This window comes from Cydia fagiglandana, chromosome 10, assembly GCF_963556715.1.
Source record: "Cydia fagiglandana chromosome 10, ilCydFagi1.1, whole genome shotgun sequence".
Classification (NCBI taxonomy): Eukaryota; Metazoa; Arthropoda; class Insecta; order Lepidoptera; family Tortricidae; genus Cydia; species Cydia fagiglandana.
Window position 1 is genome coordinate 10,271,987 of NC_085941.1, and position 21,665 is coordinate 10,293,651.

The 21,665-nt window shown below is 35.7% G+C and overlaps 1 protein-coding gene and 1 non-coding gene across 2 annotated transcripts in view; both read right to left on the reverse strand.

Annotated features, from left to right (window-relative positions):
* LOC134668289 (uncharacterized) overlaps positions 1–19,566 on the reverse strand; it is a 31,167-nt gene extending 11,601 nt beyond the window's left edge. The window contains exon 1 of the mRNA XM_063525771.1: positions 19,530–19,566. Coding sequence (XP_063381841.1) covers positions 19,530–19,566 — 37 coding nt within the window. The remainder of the gene's footprint in view (positions 1–19,529) is intronic.
* Positions 3,082–3,154, reverse strand: Trnam-cau (transfer RNA methionine (anticodon CAU)). Its single transcript has one exon. It is a non-coding gene; the product is annotated as a tRNA-Met (tRNA).
* Positions 19,567–21,665: the final 2,099 nt, after the last annotated feature.

A 21,665-nucleotide genomic window follows, 5' to 3' on the forward strand; every position in this document is an offset into this window, starting at 1 on the left:
AAAATTGCTCGGAGCAATGCTGAGCCGAACAGTGCCGAGTTTGCCCGAAGAGAGGAGTTTCGCACCCCTGCCAGGACCTCCTGCTTTATAGCCAAGGACACTGCCGACTAGGCTAGGAGTTATTAATATGCCTATTATTTAATTATTAATTCAATGATTTTGTCGCAGCAAGAAAACTCAATGCTCTTTGAACCCGACAGCATAAACGTCAACATTCGTTTCCTAGAAAAAGGATTACCATTCACATTCACCCAAGTACGTAAGGGTTTTAAGAATTGTGGTTACGTAGATACGGATCTCTCGAGGAGACAAACACTTCTGTCATAGAAAAGTTTATTAGCGATGTCACCATTATTAACTATTTCCGAGAACACGATGCGGATTCACGAGCTTAAAGTATGTCAATACGGAAAAAAGTGTTTCATTAATTTTCCATAACTAATTGAGGTAATATGGGTGGCTATAATTTTTGCTACCTCACAGTAACTACGTTCCTTTTTATTTGATTCATTTATATTTTATGGCGGGTTATTTCTGGGATAATAAATGAGAAACTATTAACGTTGATAAAATTTTTCTTTTAAAGATCTTAAAAAAAATTTCATTGATATCCATCATCGACGTAGTTACCTACCTAACTATTTATCTCTTTTAATAGCAGCTAAAAAAAGTAAATCTAAATCTAGGTAGTACCAGGCGAGGCTCACTCCGCGATTTCGTCGCATCGCAACAAGTAGCTACAGGTACATCCACCCCACACCAATTTTGGTGGCTAACCATGCGGTCATATCTGTCCTAATCGTAACAGACGCGTTTTGTTAAAGAGTACATACTGTTACCTAAATAGTACTAGGATTATTTATTCTGTAGTAGTAGGTACCTACATGAACGTTTCTTTTAATGAGAATATATGTAGTCTAGTTAAGTATATCTAATAGTCGCACGGGTAAGACATACCCCATGTCAGCGGTAAGTGCTCTATATCACTTACAACGGTCCAGTAAAGTAACAACGATAGTTTTCCATGAAGCCGTGGTACTACGCTAGTACTCTTTATTATACTGTGGTGGTACGGTGGCCTTAACCTGCGTGTGCGCGTGAAGGAATTCCACAACAATGCGCCATCAACAACTCACGGTTTTGTTGCTCCTGTCAAAGTGCAGTAGACCTCAGGTATGGCGATTAAATGCCTTGTTTCTAGCCGCCTTAGCTGTGTCCTTTTTCAAAGTAAATTATTCATATAGGTACAGACAGTTAAATTGAAAATGTTTTTTTTTAAGTTTTTTCTAGTGATGTTTTTGTAATGCTCGTGCTAGAGGTACCTAAGTACTCAAAAATTAACTAAATCAGAAGTATCACTCGTACCGGGAAACAGATCGAGAAAGTAAACTGACAGTTATCGTTATCGTATTTTTTTAAGCTGACCGTTTAGGACTATGAGCTCTCATAGATCTTAACGGCAAGTTTTTTTTTACTCACTTGGGTTTTTTTTTGGGCTTAAATGATTTGATAATTAGAGCCTTTGTCACTCAGGCGGCGACTGTACATGCATGTTATGAAATAAAGTCACTATTATTTAAGTGATTCCATGCCTCCTCTTTTATATTCTTGGTCTACCACTCATCTCAGGCGATAAATTAGTTGTGCGATGGTTTTCTACCAGAAGATACGTTAGCTTCGGGACTAACACTTGTTTAAATAGGTAAGTATTTAATTTTAATCCATAGGTAAGTATTTTATTTTTTGTATTTTTTTTTATATTTTGTACCTAATTAATCAGTTAACTTGAAAACAAATCTTTAACCAGTAATTAACCATGATAGCTTCATCAACTTCAAGCGCCCATAGGCGGCGTTGGCTGATCAACATCAGGCGACCAGCTAGCTTGTTTGCAACTGTCGTGGTAGGTACAGCTTACCTATTAAAAAACACTTTATTCATTCTGGTTTAAGTGTCGGTAGGTACATACCTAAGTCTATACTTTATTGAACCAGCATTTGTTCGTCAAGTTTTATCGGCTTGGAACAAAATATTTAAATTAAACACGTAATGAATTAATTATTAAAATACATCGCTGACGATCGGAGTCATGATTAAATTTGTTAATATGTAACAAACACCAGACTGTATCATCATCACAAAAGATTTTTTATTGCTGGCGCCAGTGTGACCTTTAGATATTTCATCCTAAACGATGTCGATAATAAATTATTGAATAATAACAATAAAGTTTTTCTTTTTATCGATTGTAAGATATCAAATAACCTAAGTAGAGTCGTGTAGGTAGTGATTTGAATTATAAAAAATATCGTCATTGACGATTCCTTTAACAATAAAATAAATTGCTGCAAAACTTACGGCAATCTTACAATTTAAACTTGTCTAATGACACATTCTGTTATAAAAATATAACTTTTGTGTTTTACGCCATCTCTTAGAAATAGTTAGCACTGTTTAATTAACGCCATCTTTGAGAAATGCTTTGTACTACTTAATAAGGTCGTGTCGTATTTGCTAGCTTTTAAACTTTAGTTAGGGTGTAGTTTCTGCTAGTTCAAGGAAGGTACACTAGATGGCGCTTTAATCAACTTTTTATTGCGCCCTCTATACGAAATTGAAGAAACTAGTATTGCAACTAGTATACGCACTACATTAGTATATGAAATGAAATTGACAGTAGCGACATCTGTGTACTAAGTATGATAATTAAATATTAAAGAGGGCGTGCCTGACCTAGTTTCTGAGCAATCTAAAAGTACAGATGTCGCTACTAGCAATGTTTTTGGATTTATTCAAATGCTGGTTCTCATCAAATAGGCTTCACATAGCCTGGGACTTATTTCAAATATGTATTTCTAGCGAAGAAACTGTGTATAAATAAATACTTTAAAAAATCTACGGTAGTTTTTATTTACGTACACCTACTTTGCTGATTTCGTAACATTAAAGATTACCTACTAACGTAAGTACGTAATTATAAGTGTGAAACTAATTAACCTAAAATTTAATTGTTTATGAAGTAATTTAATTCTTATGTTTACGTCAGTTTTTTCTGGATTTTAATTGGAGCAGTAAAAACTATGCCCCGGGTGAGGATCGAACTCACGACCTTAAGATTATGAGACTTACGCGCTGCCTACTGCGCTACCGAGGCCCGTGTTATGAAGACGAAAATAAGGAACAGGTTGCCCAACCGCAATTGTCTATTCTGGAGAGTGCAGGATGTTTAGCTGAACTGAAACACTGACTGAGTGAGGACTGAGTTGTGGTAAAAATAGTCACTTACAGTGGCCCGTATCTTAAAAGCTTGTAACTTGTCAAGTTAACTGCTCAAGGGTTAACTGGAAGAGATCCTTGAAAGGGATAAGTTCGTCTTTGTACTAATGACGTGTGTTCTTTCATGTTTTATGTTTCTTTTGCCTTTTCCATCTGCCTGCCATGATGGTCATTTGCCGGATATTTTATTACATACATAATCGGAATTAAAAAAATACGTGTTTTTATTTTTTAAGGAAATAGTGCTGCACTCTTATTGAGGAACCCGTTACATTGCACCCGTGAGAAGCCGGAGTGATATACTAGCAGATATTTGAACCTGCCTATAAATCCCAACAACGACGTTATACACAATATGTTGATAAATTCTACAAACATATCAAATTCCCACTAAATCTAAACTCAAATTAAACTTGTCAAATTGTCTGGCTAGACATTGCCAACGGGGTTGCCAGTCTAATGAAAATATCTAGAGTTGCCGGCCACGTCTGTCGTATGGCCTTTAGGGACCGACAGACGGGAATAAGACGGTATCACTCAAACTTTATACTAATTATATCGTAGAGTAGAGAGCTGGATTCCACTCTCAATAATACTTTAGCGCTCATTCCACACGGCGCACAACGTAACAGTAATTCACATGATAATTAGTTTCCTATCATTTTATCGTAGGGAATTTTAGGTGCATTCAGGTAATTTTGGAAATTGGGTAATCCTCACTAAAAAATCACTCGTACTCCGTTGTAATAAGAGTCTCTTTCGAAATTATCTGCTATTATTTAGTGTTTTTATTCCTTTCGAATTTACCCGAATACACTTGCATTTTAGATGGACAGACGACCTTGTTAAGGTCGCCGGAAGACGCTGGATGCGGGTCGCTTCCAACCGGCACGTATGGAGTTTCAAGGGGGAGGCCTATGTTCAGCAGTGGACGTCTTATGGCTGAGATCATGATGATGATGATGATGATGATGATGACTTGCATGTTATTTTTTTTATGGAACTACATTTATATTTTTATACCTACATAAAATAGGAATATCCAGTCAAAACTAAATATTTACAGAAAATTAACAAATCATCAGAGTTAGACCAAGATATAGTGCAACATAAAATAGTAGAAGTAAAATTAAATGGACCTAAAAAAAACCATACTAAATTGTTCCCATGTTTACGCATTTTGCGTCAAAAATGTGATTGATAGTTACTTATAAAGTGGCGCCCTCAATAATTTTCTACAATTTCTTGTCGGACTAATAAGTCTGCAACGATTTTGATATCACACGCAGTGAAAGTGTTATTTTAAACGTCAAACTTCTATGAAATTATTACGTATAAATTTTAATAAAATAACCCTTGCACAGTTTTACCTACTGTTGCGATAGTTAAAATCTATCTACCATGTATACCCCTATACTTACCTACATTCTTTCTTTATACAGTAATAAAGATTTGTAGATTAAATTTGAAATTTCGATGCATAAATAGGTATTGCATCAAATATATTTAACACGTGTAGGTAAAAGTAAAAAACATAAAAATTTCGTCACTTAGGCTATGACAAGCCTGAGCTCCAAACTTTCAACTTTTCCTAATCGACACCTAAATATCATTATTTTCGAATAAATCCTCCCAGGAGTGATAAATTTGCCTCGTTTGAGTGGCAACCCTTCCTCTGAATATTTAAAAAGTCGTTGGCAACATTTTAATTGGGCAATCCTGCAAGGATTAAATTATCAAGACACCTAGTTACGGCACCTCTTTGAAGTTAATGAATTCAACAGGAGTTAACCGCTGGCTTGCATAATCCTGTATTCAACCCTTACAGATTATGACACTTTCATGAAAAAACTGATTTTTATTAAAACTTACAATTTAGGCACATGCTTCAAAGTCTTCCAACACAATACTGAAAGGTCGGAACAACAGAATAATACACACACACACCACTATAAATAATTATACATCGTCAAAACAGTCTTAAGTACATAGGTACTATATGTACTATATTCTAATTGAGTAATAACACACAAAACAGCACATAAAAATCGCAAGTGATAAAATTTTATTTTACAGACATTGCTTCCCTTCTTTCTTATACATTTAGCTGCGCGTTGAAACAGGTGAGTTTGCACAATTCAATTCAATTAATTCAAAACTATTAATTAAGTGAATGGGAAAATTTACCAGTTAAATATTTTATTGAGTGATCCGAGTCTGAACACACACCATCGCTATTTTTAATTCCGACCTGTTCCTAAGCGAACGTAAAATGTTTATTCTTCCGAAAGAGGGGACATTGTAACTTTTTGGAGTCTTTTGTGCCTTAATTTTTTACGGAAACCCTCCCGAGACCGATCCGGGATTTTGAAACACGACGGAGCTTGAAGTTTGAAAAGTTTGTTAAAAAGACACTTTGCAATGGGTTAGCATGAGTTGCTGCATAATTTTATAACTCCCCAGACCGAGGCAGATTACAGTTCATGTTAACGCTAACATTTTCCAGAAGAAATTGTTGAATTCTTATCTTTTTATTACATTATATAAATATGGACCAGAGGCGTATGGAAAGTACCTACAACTTCAAAACCAGTAGTAATGAGCATACATTGGGGTTTTTGGTGCGGGAATGTTTTTTACACTACCCAAAATAGGTATAAACTGTAAAAACCTGTATAGGCTTATGATTTAAATTCATAGTTTTGTAAATATTTTACAATAAACATAGTTACAATAAACATAAATACACGAAATCGTTACTGCGCCAAAAACCCCGCTGTATGGTAATGAGACTTTTTGGTTGTAATTATCACCACCCGTTTTGTTGGAAATTACTAAGAATGTCATTTGATCGCCAATACGGTATCGCCGAATCTGACCAGCGGCAAGTAGACCTACAGGGAATAAATATCTAGCAACAATGATGGCTAACTATTAAATATCTTCAACTGCTATTTAATAATGAACTACTATAGAAAACGGAGATGTCTCTCTGAAAGCTCTCAATAATTATTTCCCTTTGATAGGAATTACGAGTATAGATGTGTGTAACACAATCAGATTAATGCTGTAAAAGGAATTGACTGAACTGACTGACTTTCTCAGAAAAAGTATTCACCGTCAGCTACCCAATACTCAGACAAACAAATGAATTCGCTCCTCAAAAATTCACACCTCCTTCCAAGTTAAAACCCTTACGCGACAATATTTCGTTGGCAACATTAAAATTTATCACTAGCGAGTTTACACAGAGCCGGGCATAAAATAAAATGACAGTTGTTTAGTATAGACCGGGGAATATTGTAGGTGCAATATGTAGAAATTGAAAGGTATGGGGCGCGCGAGACCTGTTTTATTTATGGTGGTAAATGGGTTTTGGATTGCCGCGAGTTTATGTGGCGAGGTGATGGGAACAATAATAGGTTTTGGATAAAGTTTCATGAGTCGTATTGTGCACGACACTTCAGGGGTATCATAAGAAGAGTCATGAGAATGACATCCAGTAGACCGAGTCCGTTTAAGCTAACTCTACAGTTCTGCACCGAATTTGACAGCACAAAGTGTTGAGGTGTCACTATCATTATAAACGACATATTTTCAAAGAATTTTGACATTTATGATGACATTGTTACACTTTGTTATTGCATGCAGAGTTCGCTTGGTCTGACTCTTAAAAATAATCCTTCATTGGGCAGAATAAATTGAATTGTTAAATGAAACGTGATGTTTGTATTGAAAACTATACCTATAACATGACATTGGTAGCAGTTAGGAAAGGTTAAATAAACACAAATTACTGGCGTGTACAATTTCGTAATGTTTGTGTCAGCCTATTTAGGATTAAAATATAAAACAATATGTAAAGGAAAATATTGTACCTATGGAACTTAATGATGATCATGACTTAAATTTTACTATACCTTATGCAAAACTTCCAAGGGCCACTTGCACCATCCTACTAATCCGGGGTTAACCCGTTAAACCGTTAACCCAGTGTCAAATTGTACTGGTAACTCAAGGTTTAACCGGTTAACCCGGGTTAGTGTCATGGTGAAAGTGGCACTAAGAAAATTAAAGTGGACATACTTATATGAACTATGTTCAAATTATATAATTTCCATAGAAATACATAACCGTAGGCAATAGCAGAACTTTAGTTTTTGTCGTTACTACCTACAATTCCAAATCTACTCGCCACCATAATAGCCAATTGCCATCGCCTTCCAACCGGCCAATCACCCACGTCCTCTAATAAACGTAACACTGCCACCGCAACGGCCCAACATCCACAATCAACTTCGGCCATTCCGAAAAACGGTCTGACTCTGCATCATCTGTCCTAGCACATGAAAGGAGGGAAAGTATATAACAATATCCCTTTAGAGTTAAGACTGTTACCTAAAAATCTGTTTTTACGTAAACTTCGACATTGGCTGATGGATAAATGTTTTTATAACTTAAACGATTTTTTTAATAATTAACTTAGTTTGGTATTAATTGACATGTATGTGACACTGAATAGTTGTAAATTCTAATAATGTATCATAATTTATACGTACTGATCTTGTAATTTATTTATTTTAACTTGTAATAGAACTATTTGACATTCGAAAATTATTTCTTAACATTGAATTTATTTATATTTTGTGTTGGCAATTGTAGCATATTGTTGTAATTGTAAATATGTATATAGGTAATCTTAAAATGCTAGATTGTAAGTAATATTTGCATGCCTACACTCTCGGCGAGATGTGATGTTCGATTTAAGATGAATGTTACCACCTAATTTATGTACCACATTTCTGGCAAATAAACGATATTTCTATTTCTATTTCTATTTCACATACTACGTTTTAAATAAAGACTATGCAGTTTTCATGACACGTTAAAATCACTCCGCGTGTCGTTAAGCTGGATTGTTACTGGCAGGTACAAGGTGTTTGTCATTTCGTTTTAAATATTAAAGAAGTTGCTTTGATAGCGGCAGTTAAGCAAAGTCGGTGTTCTTATTTTGAATTATTAAATTATTAATTTATAAATGTCGGTGGAGTAAATTTTTATGATGGTGTTTGGTATATAGTCCGACAAGAAATTGTAGAAAATTATTGAGGGCGCCATTTCCTACGAAACTACCAATTTTTTGACGTAAAATGCTTATGGCAACAATTTAGTATTAGTTCCTTTTTATTTAATTTCTACTATTTTATCTCAAGTCGCATTATGTTCCGTCTTCAACATTCAAAATCTCTATCTTGTTTTCTAACTTGTCCGTCTATAGCTAACACTCATTCCTATATCTTATTTGTAGCAACTAAATTCTCTGCTTCAGACGGTCCCACAATGCTAAGAATCGTGACATCATGTCCTTTTAACCTGTTGAAGACCAGGTTCCTCCATAGGCTTCTATTCTTTGCCATGCGAACCTACCTAAATGAAGATGGGATGAAATGCCTAAGTGTGTTAGAAATGCATGTCAAGTTTTTGTTCTTTAAACAAACAAGCGGAAACAAATTGCGAACGAGCCCATTTTCCCAAAACCTGTGTAAATAAACTCGCACATAGGTAAGATTTTACAGTCCAACGTAACATAAAGGGGTAAGTTTACGCGCGCGGGATGAGCCTGGCCAGCGCGCAATAAACTGCGCGGGATTACTTTTATATCTCGTAACGAATAATAGCACATAAAACTTGTGTGAAAAACACTAGCCGGCGGATGGACGGGTACTGTCGGCAGCGAAGTAAATGAACAAATAATAAGTTTCCAAGAATGTTATAATTTATAAGCGTGGTGTTCTTGTGTGAAAAAGATAACTACCATTTCCGAATACTTTATTATGATGAATTTGAATCCGAAGTCGTCATCATACCTTTATGTAGGTATAGTGATACCTAAATATCGATGTAAATAAAATATGTTGTCATGTTTTTCAATACATAACATAACCAGTTTATAGTTCCAAGCAGACGTAAGACTTAGAGCATCTTAAAGCATTTGCACGTTGTCCGATCTGATATCGGATCGAACAACCACAAAGAAAATGTTGGTCCAACCACAAAGAAGTAAAAAATTTAAAAAGCGCCTTTTTATAGGTACATTAACCTATGATTATCCTTAAACCAAAAAAGTACTTGATGACATAGGTCACTCTCTAGCAGCCGCTTTTCTCCAAGAATCATCCGACATCCTATATCGGATTGGATGAAACGCACAACGCTCTTAGATGTAAGTTAAAACTTAATTTATATGTATATATCGTGTGTGTCAACCTTTTGTTTAATTTTAAGAGGCATGAAAATAAGCAATGATAATGGATCGATTCATTTATTGGTGCATTAGCCAATTACTTCTGTAAATATTTATTTACTACGTTTGCTTATCACTCGACGGCAAAATTAATCGTAGTTTATACAGAAACGTAGGCACCGTGTGTTAAGCGACAAATTAAGAAAAGGTGGCAAAAATATACCATTTTAAGCAAATTTTCTGATATAGCCAATGCATAATGCATAATCATGATTTTAGTTTAAACAAATATAGAGAAAAGATTATTCGTTCGTTGCTGACGGTGGGTAATTGCTAATTCGGTCTAAGCAATAGGGGTGAAGCTCTTATAAAAATGTCAGGGAGAGATTTAGATGGGTAGCACCTCTGTGCATTGGGATACGTGAAAATACATATAATTCCTTTGTTTTACGCGTTTGCTTTACAAATAAACATCTAAGTATTTCGTCTATTTCCTCTTGTAGAATGTCATATATATAATAGAAGACCGTGTTTTTATTTTTCATCGACTTCATGAAAAACGACAATATTCTCAATTAGGTGTTCTGATTACTTAGTTGTTCCGATAAGCCAAAATTCAATTCTCAGGTATAACTTAGACTTGTTGAAGGAGAGTGGATTTGGGGTCACCAACTTAGGAAAACCCACCATGTTAGGAGTCTAGTAATGCTCGGTTGGTGATAGAATATACACGGTGGCTAAAAAATAACTGCATTTCCGTCAGGTTGGGTCAAACCTCCCTGGGTTTTGGTATTATACTGAGTAACTTTTACTATGAGACCAACCCCGAAATCGTGAAAAAGAAATTGCCCTCCCAATAGAAAATAAACCTGCCAAAATGTGTGAAACAGCCAATTTTTTTTTCGATATTTCGGGGTTGGTCCCATAGTAAAAGTTGCTCAGAATTATCCTAAAACCTCCCTGGTAATGAGAATGCAGTTATTTTTTAGCCATTCTGTATAACTCCAATATCAGCCCAATCTACCGTTAGCTTCGAGTAACTGTAGCTAAATTAAGTAACAAACATAAAATATTAAGTTGAACAAAAAGTTGGGATAATGCTCCAAAGCTAGTGATTAAAGACTAAATAATTAATCTTCAAGCAGTCGTATCGTTCATCATAAACCGAGTAGTAAACTATGAAAGTTAAATCAGGACGAATTGTTCTCGACGCTTCGCCGACTTTACGGGGCCTTTACGGGATCTTTTATGGATAATTGGCTGTTGCCTTATATTGTGCTCAGGCGTAAAACTAGCAAAGTGTGTTACACAAGTTGCTGAAAATAGAAATAGGAATGTCCTTACAGTTTGTTGAATCTTGATCGAGAACCTGAAAATTGGTAGATATCTTTTCGATACCAGACGAACGTTAAAAGCCTCATTAGTCTCATGAGCAGTGACGAATGACATTACCATATAATCAATTACAAACGGAATCAAGATCGTTTTGTACCATTCCTTTGTTACGAATACCATACAATTATTATTCCATTTTTCAATTAAATACATCAAATAACCGTTCATGGAATATTTTAAAATTAATCGTGATCTCCTTTATATGAATAACAAGGAACTATTTAAATATAATCCGTTAAAATAATTTTATTGCATGAGTAACTATCACAACAATCGAAATCAATTTTTTTTTAATAATTTATAAAAAACCTAATTAGAAACGAAGTGGTAAATAAAGTTTTTAAGTAGTCAGTAAGACTTATTATGAAACAGCATTAAAGTCAGGTCTAGTTTTGTTTGTCTTTGAGATGAATGATTAAATTTTTAGAATTAATTGATATCAAATGTTATTTAATGTATATAGTGACCTACTTATAAGGTTAAGGTAAATGAAGATTATTTGTTGCACAGGGAAACACATTTTTTTGTGTCAGTGAAGAATTATATCAGCCAACCAAATTTAAAGTAGGTACGAGTATATATACTCGTAGGTACAAAAATGTTTTATTTGGAAATATAAATATTTTTCAATGTAAGAGTTCTTGACTTCCTCTCTCTTAATTTTTCAACAACAAACAATGCAACTAATATCAACGTATTCTCCAAAATATTTAGTATCTGTATCATCCTTCAAAACAGTGACCCCTCAGGGTTGTCATCTGGAATATAATATATTGCGTTAGCCGGACCCAGGGCTGTCCCCAAGGAGTCTACGTTAATTATGGAGAACAAGTCCGGCCCGGGAAGCCTTTTAATGTGTCGTTTATCTTATTCAATATTTTCATATTTATGAATACCAACTTATTTAAATCAGTGTCATTGAAGGTTCAATTAAAAATAGGGTTACATATCAGAATACCGAAAATCGATTTACCTAATGTTGAATCACCTATGCTCGTTTCACCTATTTTTTTAAATACCTAATGATCAATTAACCTAAGCTCATAACACCTAATGAACGAATTACCTATTGCACGTTTCACCTACAATTGGTTTACCTAAGCTCAGAATACCTATGCTCGATTCACCTAAAGTTGAAACACCTAATACTCGAAATACCTAAAGCTGATATACCTAATACACGAAACACCTAATGTTGATATACCTAATGCACGAAATACCTAAACTCGGTATACCTAATGATCGAATTGCCTAAAGTTAACATACCTACTGCACGAATTACCTAAAGTCGGTATACCTAATCATCGAATTACCTAAAGTTAACATACCTAATGAACGAAATACCTAAATTCGAAACACCTAATGCACGAAATACCTGAAGTCGATGCGCTTAATGAATGAAATATGTACCTAAAAAAAATATAATTATTGTTTAGTAGAATATTACTAAGACATACAACATTTAGTATACATTTTTTAGCCAAATCATTCAATTGGCTAACTATTTTTTATTATAATATAAGGTCTAGTCATTTGCCAGAGTCGAGATAGGTGCGACGACGAGTAAAGCGAGGAGGAGCGTGTTAGGTTAACTGCGACCAAACAGTGCCAAAACAGACTTTTATTTCATCGTCATGATGTTAACTTACAAAAATTAAGTTTTTAATAAGATAGGATAAGATAACTAATTTTGTATCAGACTTACAAAATCATTCTACTACCTAAAAAGTAGCGTTTCAAAAAGTGTATTTTTAAGCAGTTATCCGAACAAACAGTTTCTACTGTAAGATTGGGAAATCATACGAATTATTGGGTGGAATTGCCACTTGATCATTCGGCAAAATGATATGAATTTTGTTCTAGGTATATAGACTTTAGGTATTCCGTGCATTAGGCATATCGACATTAGGTAATTCGTGCAGGAAGTATATCAACTTTAGGTGTTTCGTGCGATAGGTTTAACAGTTTTAGGTATTTCGTCCATTAGGTAAATCATGTTTAGGTACATCGTTCATTAGGTATATCAGCTTTAGGTGTATCGTCCATTAGGTATATCAGCTATAGGTGATTCGTGCATTAGGTATAATAGCTTTAGGTGAAACGTGCAATAGGTAAAACTTGCATTAGGTACATCGTGCATTAGGTGTTTCGTCCATTAGGTTATTTAAGCTTAGGTATTATAAACTTAGGTCAGTCAATGTTTAGGTAAATTGATCGATAGGTAATTTAAAAATAGGTGAATCAACATTAGGTAAATCAGTTTTCGGTATTCTGATATGTAACCAAGAATAGGATGGTTGCCAGATTTGTATTGATACCTATTTTTTTTTTTTTAATATCAACATCCGTTTCGTATCTAAGGCCTAATTTGCGAAAATGAAATAAGGTAAAAAAAGGCGAGTGCTGTAAAAATTGTAAACAATCTGTGGATTAAAATAAATACACGAGCATATTCAATTTAAAAGTGCGTCACCTGTGGGAAGAATAAGAAAAAGTTGCCAAACTGAATCAAGATTGACCCCAACAAATTTAAACAATAGAGTGGAAGGAAATCCTTATAGCTGGCTGGCAATAATTCGAAGGGCGGGAAAAATGCGAGGGGATTTAAATTTAATTTTCGAACCGGAACGACGTGAAATATTCCCAGCGGCAGTTCTAAGTTCAAACGTAGTTAAACATCTTAGAGTCGCCGTTAAAGTTGATGTAAAAATTAAAATTGGAACAGCACGACGTATTCGCGAAGTACCTTAATTTCGAACGGCCGGCGTCACGGGAATACCTTTCTTTGTAACGCGTTTTCTTTTAAAACATTGAACATCTTATTTTCAATTAAGTAGGCTAGGTTTTATTATAGAGTCTGGCGGTACCTTTATTATCTGGGTATTTATGGTATGTTATAAATATATGCCCGGGACATGTTTATATACAAATGATTAATAAAATGAAAAATGTACTAGGCACAACTGAAACAATAAACACCGCTTTAGACTAGATTACATAGGTACTCTGATTTTTTTGTCTATTATGTCGGTACCAGGAGGTCTAGCATGAGTTGCGTTCTCGCGCGCGAGTCATACTTGAAGACGCGCTTGGTGTATTGATTCGCGCGCGATAACGCAACTTATGCTAGACCGCCAGTAGTTACAACTATAGGTAATCAAAACCTGGTGGTGATCCCTTGGAAATAAAATACCAAAGTACGCGTATATATTTTTTTCAAGTAACTAGGTAATTTTAAATCCGGTTGTTTGATTAAATAAAAGCTAGATCCGTCGCTCGCGGGCCTCCGGGGCGCCTCGCGGCACTTGTCAAAGCTCGTAATATTTTATTAGACAACCAAATAAACCTCGCCCGTTTGCATTTTTGCCCCGAGTTGTTTCGAGTATCCTCTTAAGAATTTAGCATAATGTTAGAACTCAGGGAGTGTTTGCGCGAAGTAAAAATGCGTAAGAAATTTAAGAAGAATTTTAGTCGCCCCGCCCTATAGGTAGTTTAAACGACAAGAAAAACAATTAAGTACTGTTCAACAATAACGTTTGGTATGTTATTTTAATATTTAGAAAATATACGAAACTTACGAAAGTAAAGTATAAAGAACGATTCTCGCTAGACCGGACCGGGGCCGGGCCAGAGCTTCGTTTTCTATGGAAAGCACCACGTGGTCACATCAGCCGTCATTGAAAATGACATGTCGGACGCCTATGCACGGGCCCGGCCCGGGCTAGCGTGAGTCATCCTTAAATTGATCACATATTCAACATGTCTACCTACTTACACGTTAAAACCTAATTAATCCCATAGAAACTTATGGCACATAAATATCATCTGCAGAACTCCCGACCAAAATCTGAGCCATAAAGACTGTACTAACTCAAACCATATAATATAATACATTTCGCACACGCACGCTATTAATATTCATAATACAATTTAACGCAGCGAGGTTAATTTCACCTAAATATGTAAATTATCATGAGCCGACCACCGTTAATTCAGAGATGTCAGTTTGCGAATATCTCTAACACTCTCTCACTCCTCTTGCTTCGAGTAGGTTGAAAAGAGAAAGCCTCAATGTGTGTATTATGAATAAGGCAGGGAAAATTTTAACGGCGCCTATGAGGGTTGTGAACGCTGAAATAACTTTCAAATATTGTCGCTAGGTGGACGGAAAGTTTAGTTCCTGGGGGAGGTTGTTTGGCGGGTCGCGCGTCTCTCTGTTTATAAATGAAACGCATATCATTTTAAAACACCCTACAGTATACAACTCCCGTTAACGGCCTGTATGCCACAGAGTAAAATGACTCCGACCAATATTCTACTTTACCGTATCCGTACATAAGGTTCATCTATTGTACCTTTTCAGACTGTGGCGCCTCGCGAAGCTTTGCGCTCCTAGTGTGTACGTTGATTTTTACGCGTATGTTGCTTCGGACGGGCAAAGTTGGAGTTATTATTATAATGTCCCGTATTCTGAATGTCCGTGAGTTTGGACAAGTTGGCGAGTCCTTAATTAGAGACGCGAACGCATTAGAGAGGTCGTCCGTCTGCTAATGGCTTAGTCTGAGTTTTGAACACTGAGGACATTTTCATGTAAAAATATAAGTGCCCAAAATGGCAAAAACACTTAGCTATACAGATATATAGACACAAAAATAGTTTTAGTTAGAAGTTGATTAGGTGTTAACATTCTAATGACTCGGAAGTCTGTTAAGTGAAGAAAATATCTAAAAAAATATATTTTGGATACTGACATTGTTCATTGCGAGACGATCTGGGCAATATTAATATTTTAACTCCTTAAAATATAATATTTAGATGCTTAAGCTTCTGTTTGTATTACCTACGAGTACTTTGCATTAAGTTGGTTTTATTTACAGAACCTCTAAATCCTTTACAAACACGTGATGATTTTTTTCCAGTCCACAGGGAACACGCTAAATAATTTAAAAATCCAAACACCGAAAAAGCAGTTAATCCGGCAAATTGCGATTCGCGAGTCCATAAAACATAATTAAAACCCAATTCGTAAAAAGTGGGCCAAAAAACGAGGCGCGAGGAATCGCGTCATCAATCTGAGGAATTATTTCATTTGCGTATTAAATTCCTCGTTTTGTCGGTGGGTGAATTATTCCCGGCGCTTTAATTGCGCGGGTTGGCTACCCCTGCCGTTTAGATGATTCCAGGGAGCGGATGAGACAAATGGATGTTGTTCTTTTTTCGAATTTGTGGATTCGCATGGTTCTGTAACGTGCCAGTGTTGCGAAACAATTGAATAAAATGTTTTCATATTTGAGTCGCAAGAACCTAGCTTTTGCTATACCTGCCAAGCCACACGATCGAAATTACGCTCTAATTTTTAAACGATATACTGAAACAAAATTAATATGTATTACAAAATAAAGGACACCTTTATTTTCTTTGTTTAACAATTTTAGCAAGTATCGGTTATTGGGAGACACTAAGTACTGCTCTAAACGAAAATATTATATATTTATGAATTCATGTAGAGATACAACTTTACTCAGCACTGTATTTCAATCTGAACTAGCCCCCAATTAGACCAGGAAGTCGTTAGCCTGCGGCTAAAAACGGACCACCATTAACGCACTTACTGTGCTGAAATATTTAGAGGCACCATAACGGGAGCTATTTAAACCAAACTCATATCCTGCAGATACATACTATAATGACGGCACCAGTCATGAAACATTTAATAGAAAAATTGGAGTATATCCGATATTTTACAGATAAAATCTAATGATAAAATCCGCATTAAAAACTGTGTGAAATTGTGTAATCCTATATTGGTCTTTTATATTTAGCCATTTTTTTTTTTAAATTTTAGGTACATTTATAAACATTAATTAATTAATTTCAACGTAATTAATCAAAACTATTGTTATATATTTAGGAATGTAAATATAGGTTGGTAGGTATAGTACATTTTTGTTTATCTCTTTACAAGAGTGACGAAAAACGGTTTAGCGGATCGCGAACTTGCGTCTTTGCCCCATTCTTATTAGTACCTATCGTAGGATTCTGCTTCAAATGCTTTGAATTTATAGTTTTATTTCAGATTCTAAGTAAGTACTAAGGTATATAACAATAATATTTTATAATGTCGTAACATAAATCCGGGTCCATTGTGTATGCTAGACACCCCCACCGGTTTATTAGGCGGCCGACTGACAGATTGACAGGGACCGATGTATTATGTAACACAGCACCGCTTGAATGACCATAACTAGCCATTTGTTGTACTTAGCATATTTGTAATATATTAAAGGTTTACTTTTGTTGATTGTGTTAAAAAAAGTAATTCCGATTTTGCACGGTAAGTTGTAGCTCTGGATTGGCTTGAAACGACTGTTTTTTTTTATTAATTTGAATTAATTTGACTTCTTCTTTAGTTCTTCTTTTCTTCTTCTTAAGTTTCTTAAGTTCGATGTTATACTTATAAATAACGTTGTAGTAATAGTGATTTCTATAGATTTCCTTTCCCTGAAACATCTATTGAGTGAGAACGCATCATTTTACAGGTGGTGTGGTGGAGTCAGCAGAACGAGGCAGCCATTAGGAGGGTTCACCACGTATGGCTAATCGACACGCGTGACGTCACGTGTTGATAATTCTCACATTCGCACATTACTAACATTGCGTTGTGAACCTACTGGGAACCATCGTCATTTGTTTTAAATACGATAGATACTAGGTTCATCCAAGAGATTTTTTTTTATGTCAAGAGATTTTAGAACGCGCATGTCAATGTTTTATTATTAGGCACCCAGTTTGACAAAATTGTAAGCTAACTAAAAAAAACTTATCGAACAAAATAATGGGTTCGGTAGGTACATACAATAATGGCTCCATTTGTAGCTTAGGTTATAGGTTTAAGATACTTACGCGTTTTTGCCCCATAATCATTACAAAGATAGAGAAAGAGACAAAGATGATGCTCTACGACGATAAACCCTTAATAATATGAACTGTCTGTTTTGAAATGCGTTGGTTGATCGAGTCGAATTAACTAAACGCACGCACGGCTGACGCAAATTACGCGTTAACGCGTGTCCAATTAGTGCCGCGTGACGCGATTAGGACGTGACTTACCTGTCAATATTACCTACCTGGGATTGGAATTACCTGGCTGACTGAAATCGGCCTTGCAAAATGATCTATAAAACAAATGATACGATCAGGATCGTATTTTCAAAAGTTCAGATCAGTTTTGTACGCACTTTAAACCTTTTTGCGCTATGGACTTGATGTAAAGTCAGTACATTTCGTGTCCCACATGCCACGACTTGGTATGTTATACCTACTGGTTATCTATTACGTGCAATTTTTGACATGGCGTTGATGACACTTTATTACTTAATATGAACGAGTGATTTAGTCTATTTTACATCATTTACGGATGCTGTCCACCCAACGAGCCAACGGACACCAGGCGATTCTTTCATCCGAAAGCGGCCACCATTCTGTTAACATTTTAGTCCATCTGCCACGAGGCATATGCTCAGAAGTAGGCGATAAAGGGCTGACATGATGATGATGATGATGTACTTTTTCTGGGCACTGCCATTAGCTTAATCACTTTCCTGAGTTTCCTATAATGGTTACTTTTACTTTACTTATATCCGTAAGCTCTTCTTAGCTTCCTTTTCCTCTATCTTTATATTAAGTAGGTATATATCTTACAATTTTGTTGTTTTTTTGATAAAGTTCAAGTATTTACACTACACGCAGTCGGCCGGTTTAAATACAAAGCTATTTGATGCCCAATGTGTAGTTCTGCACTAATCCCATACCCAGGCAGGTCCGCGTCGGCAATTCCCTGCCGTCGTAACGTCTAATTTCCGTCGACTTACACACATCAGCGTTTTCGATACCATGTTGTACCCCCTTCTTGTACAGGTTTTACTGGGAACAGAGACAGCATGATCAGTGATCACTAAATAAAATAGTTAAGCAGAACTAGATAGATAAAAGTGCGCATGTCAGTAAAGTGTTAAAAAAAGTATAACCCCCTTATTCATAAACTTTTACTAAAGTTGGCAAGTCGATATTCGTTTGTCCCTTATCATCATACCAATACGTCGGAAAGGGACAAACGATTATTATCGGCTTATCAACTTTAGTAAACGTTTATGAATAAGGGGGTAAGTACTTATATACTGGATACGTTGAGCTTACAATTACATCAACAATGTATGTTCGCATATCACACAAACTAAGATTATTATGAAATAAAATCTGTCAAATCGTATCAAAAAAGTGCAGCTTCGTTCAATGATTCTTTCAGAAGAATCAACGTAAGACACCCGTTTACAATTCGTTTAGCTTGGCGCTACGCCGTAACCCGTAGCAGACGTTTTCTGTCTTGTAGTAAATCACAATGTATGTATTAAACGCACCAACGTGAAGCCATATCGCTACATTAAGATTCGATTCTCAATCCTCATATGTGATACGATTAGTTCGAAGTAAATGACTTGTGATATCATATGGATCCTAAAATAAAATTTTAATATTCCGGCCAGGTACAAAAACCTCAATATGATTTGACCGTATTCGATATCTCCAACGAAGTCAGTATTTGTCAACAGATTACTCTGTTTCTCCAACAAGTCTGTGCTTTCTTTTTCCATTTCCACGGAACCGCACAAATATTGCGAACTAAACGGCAGCGCACTATTTACAATTCCGCTCCCTCTGGCCTACGCCGTTAGGTAGCCCGTGTTTATGCCGCCGTTACTGTTACTGTCTTTATTGTGTATGCTCACGACGAGACAATTCCTTCATTTCTCACTGCGGCAAAATTAATTTCGGGGGTGAAAAATCGATCTAGCTGGGTCGTATCCCTAGCAAAACGCTCATTTTTGAGATTTTATAATCTTTTCCGAGCAAAGCTCGGTCTCCCAGATACATATGTTAAATGCACCAACGTGAAGCCATATCGCTACATTAAGATTCGACTCTCAATCCTCATTTACTATGATTAGCTCTAAGTAAATTACTTTGGAATGCAATTGGATACTAATTCAAACTGACACATTAAAATTAAAAATTTAATTTGCTTCATTGATAGTTAGGTACTTTTAACACAAATAAGCAGTAAATTCCGGCCAGGACCTCAATATGATTCGACGGTATTCGATATCTCCAACGAAGTATCAGTACTTGTCAACAGATTACTCTGTTTCTCCAACAAGTCTGTGCATTCTTTTTCCATTTCCACGGAACCGCACAAATATTGCGAACTAAACGGCAGCGCACTATTTACAATGCCGCTCCCTCTGGCCTACGTCGTTAGGTAGCCCGTGTTTATGCCGCCGTTACTGTTACCGTCTTTATTGTGTATGCTCACGACGAGACAATTCCTACATTTCTCACAGTGGCAAAATTACTTGTTTGGAATGTCAATGGAAGATCTAAATCGAAGCAAAATCCGTATGTATGCAAATAAGTAAAACTTGTAGTTTATTCTTAGCTTAATCTACGCAGACGTTTCTTCTTCATACAAAATTAATTTCAACACGTAGTTTGTTTCACAAAGAATTAGAATTAAGTTGCTAGTTTATACATATTTGTATAGTATATGAATAAACACAATATAATGGAAGGTTTAGGCAGTTGAGTCGTCATGTTTTGGGAAGATCAGCAGAAATCATCAACATACCAAGTTAATAATAATATGTTTGGAGCCATGGTATAGAATGAGTGGACTGTAGGTATATAGGTAATTAAAAATGTAAATATACCTAGAAGACAAAATAGAAAAAATATTGCAGCTCAATAGAAAGCACGTTACATAGCAATGAAATTGTCAAAAGAAGAGGGCGTTGCGAGACAAAAATATTCTTATTATTTTAACACGGCTATTGAGATTAACATACAGATCTTAAATGAAATGGCACTGAAATACGCTGTATTGTCTTTATCTGAATTCAGTTCTAAACCCGTAAAATTTGGCACATTCACGTATGCAAATCCGCAGTTACAGTTCTGCGACACATTTACAGACAGACAGACAGCGCCGAGAGAGTTGCCGCCATTATCGCTGCGATAGGGCGAGCGTCGCCGTTGTTACCACTTACGGGAGGCTATTCTCAGGATTTAAGGAAATGTTGTCTTTCAACATAAAAAAAATTACTTGGAGTAGAGAGTAGAGTAACAAGTACGTATTGCAACAATGGTTCTTAAAAAAATACTAACGGCCTGATTCGAACTTTGAGATACGTCAAATATTAAGATGTCATCTTCTTCAAACAAAAACGTCACTTTTGACATTGACATATCTAACCTATATGGTATCTAGACGTAATATTTGACGTATTTTAAAGTTCAAATCGATCAGTAAGTACAATCCAATCCTTACATAGGTACCTTCGAGATTCAACAAAACCCGATTATACAACCTAAGTTATTTGATCAATTCCCCGTAATCTAGAATGGAATAAGCAAAACATGGACGATTTTCTAACGTCATGGTGAAGACGACGACATTGCTATTCGAAGGAAATTATATTATATCAAATGTAACATAAAACCTGTGTTAAAAAGTCAATATCATGTCTAAAATACGTCTAGAAAATTCGCATCCTGATTTGCGAACCGCAAGTTGAATCGAGACTAAGGTTTCGATGCCATGAAACGAATTCAAAATAACTATTAGATTGAACCTTAAATAACAGACATATAGATTTACATACATAAATACGACAATATCTGGGAGACCGAGTTTTGA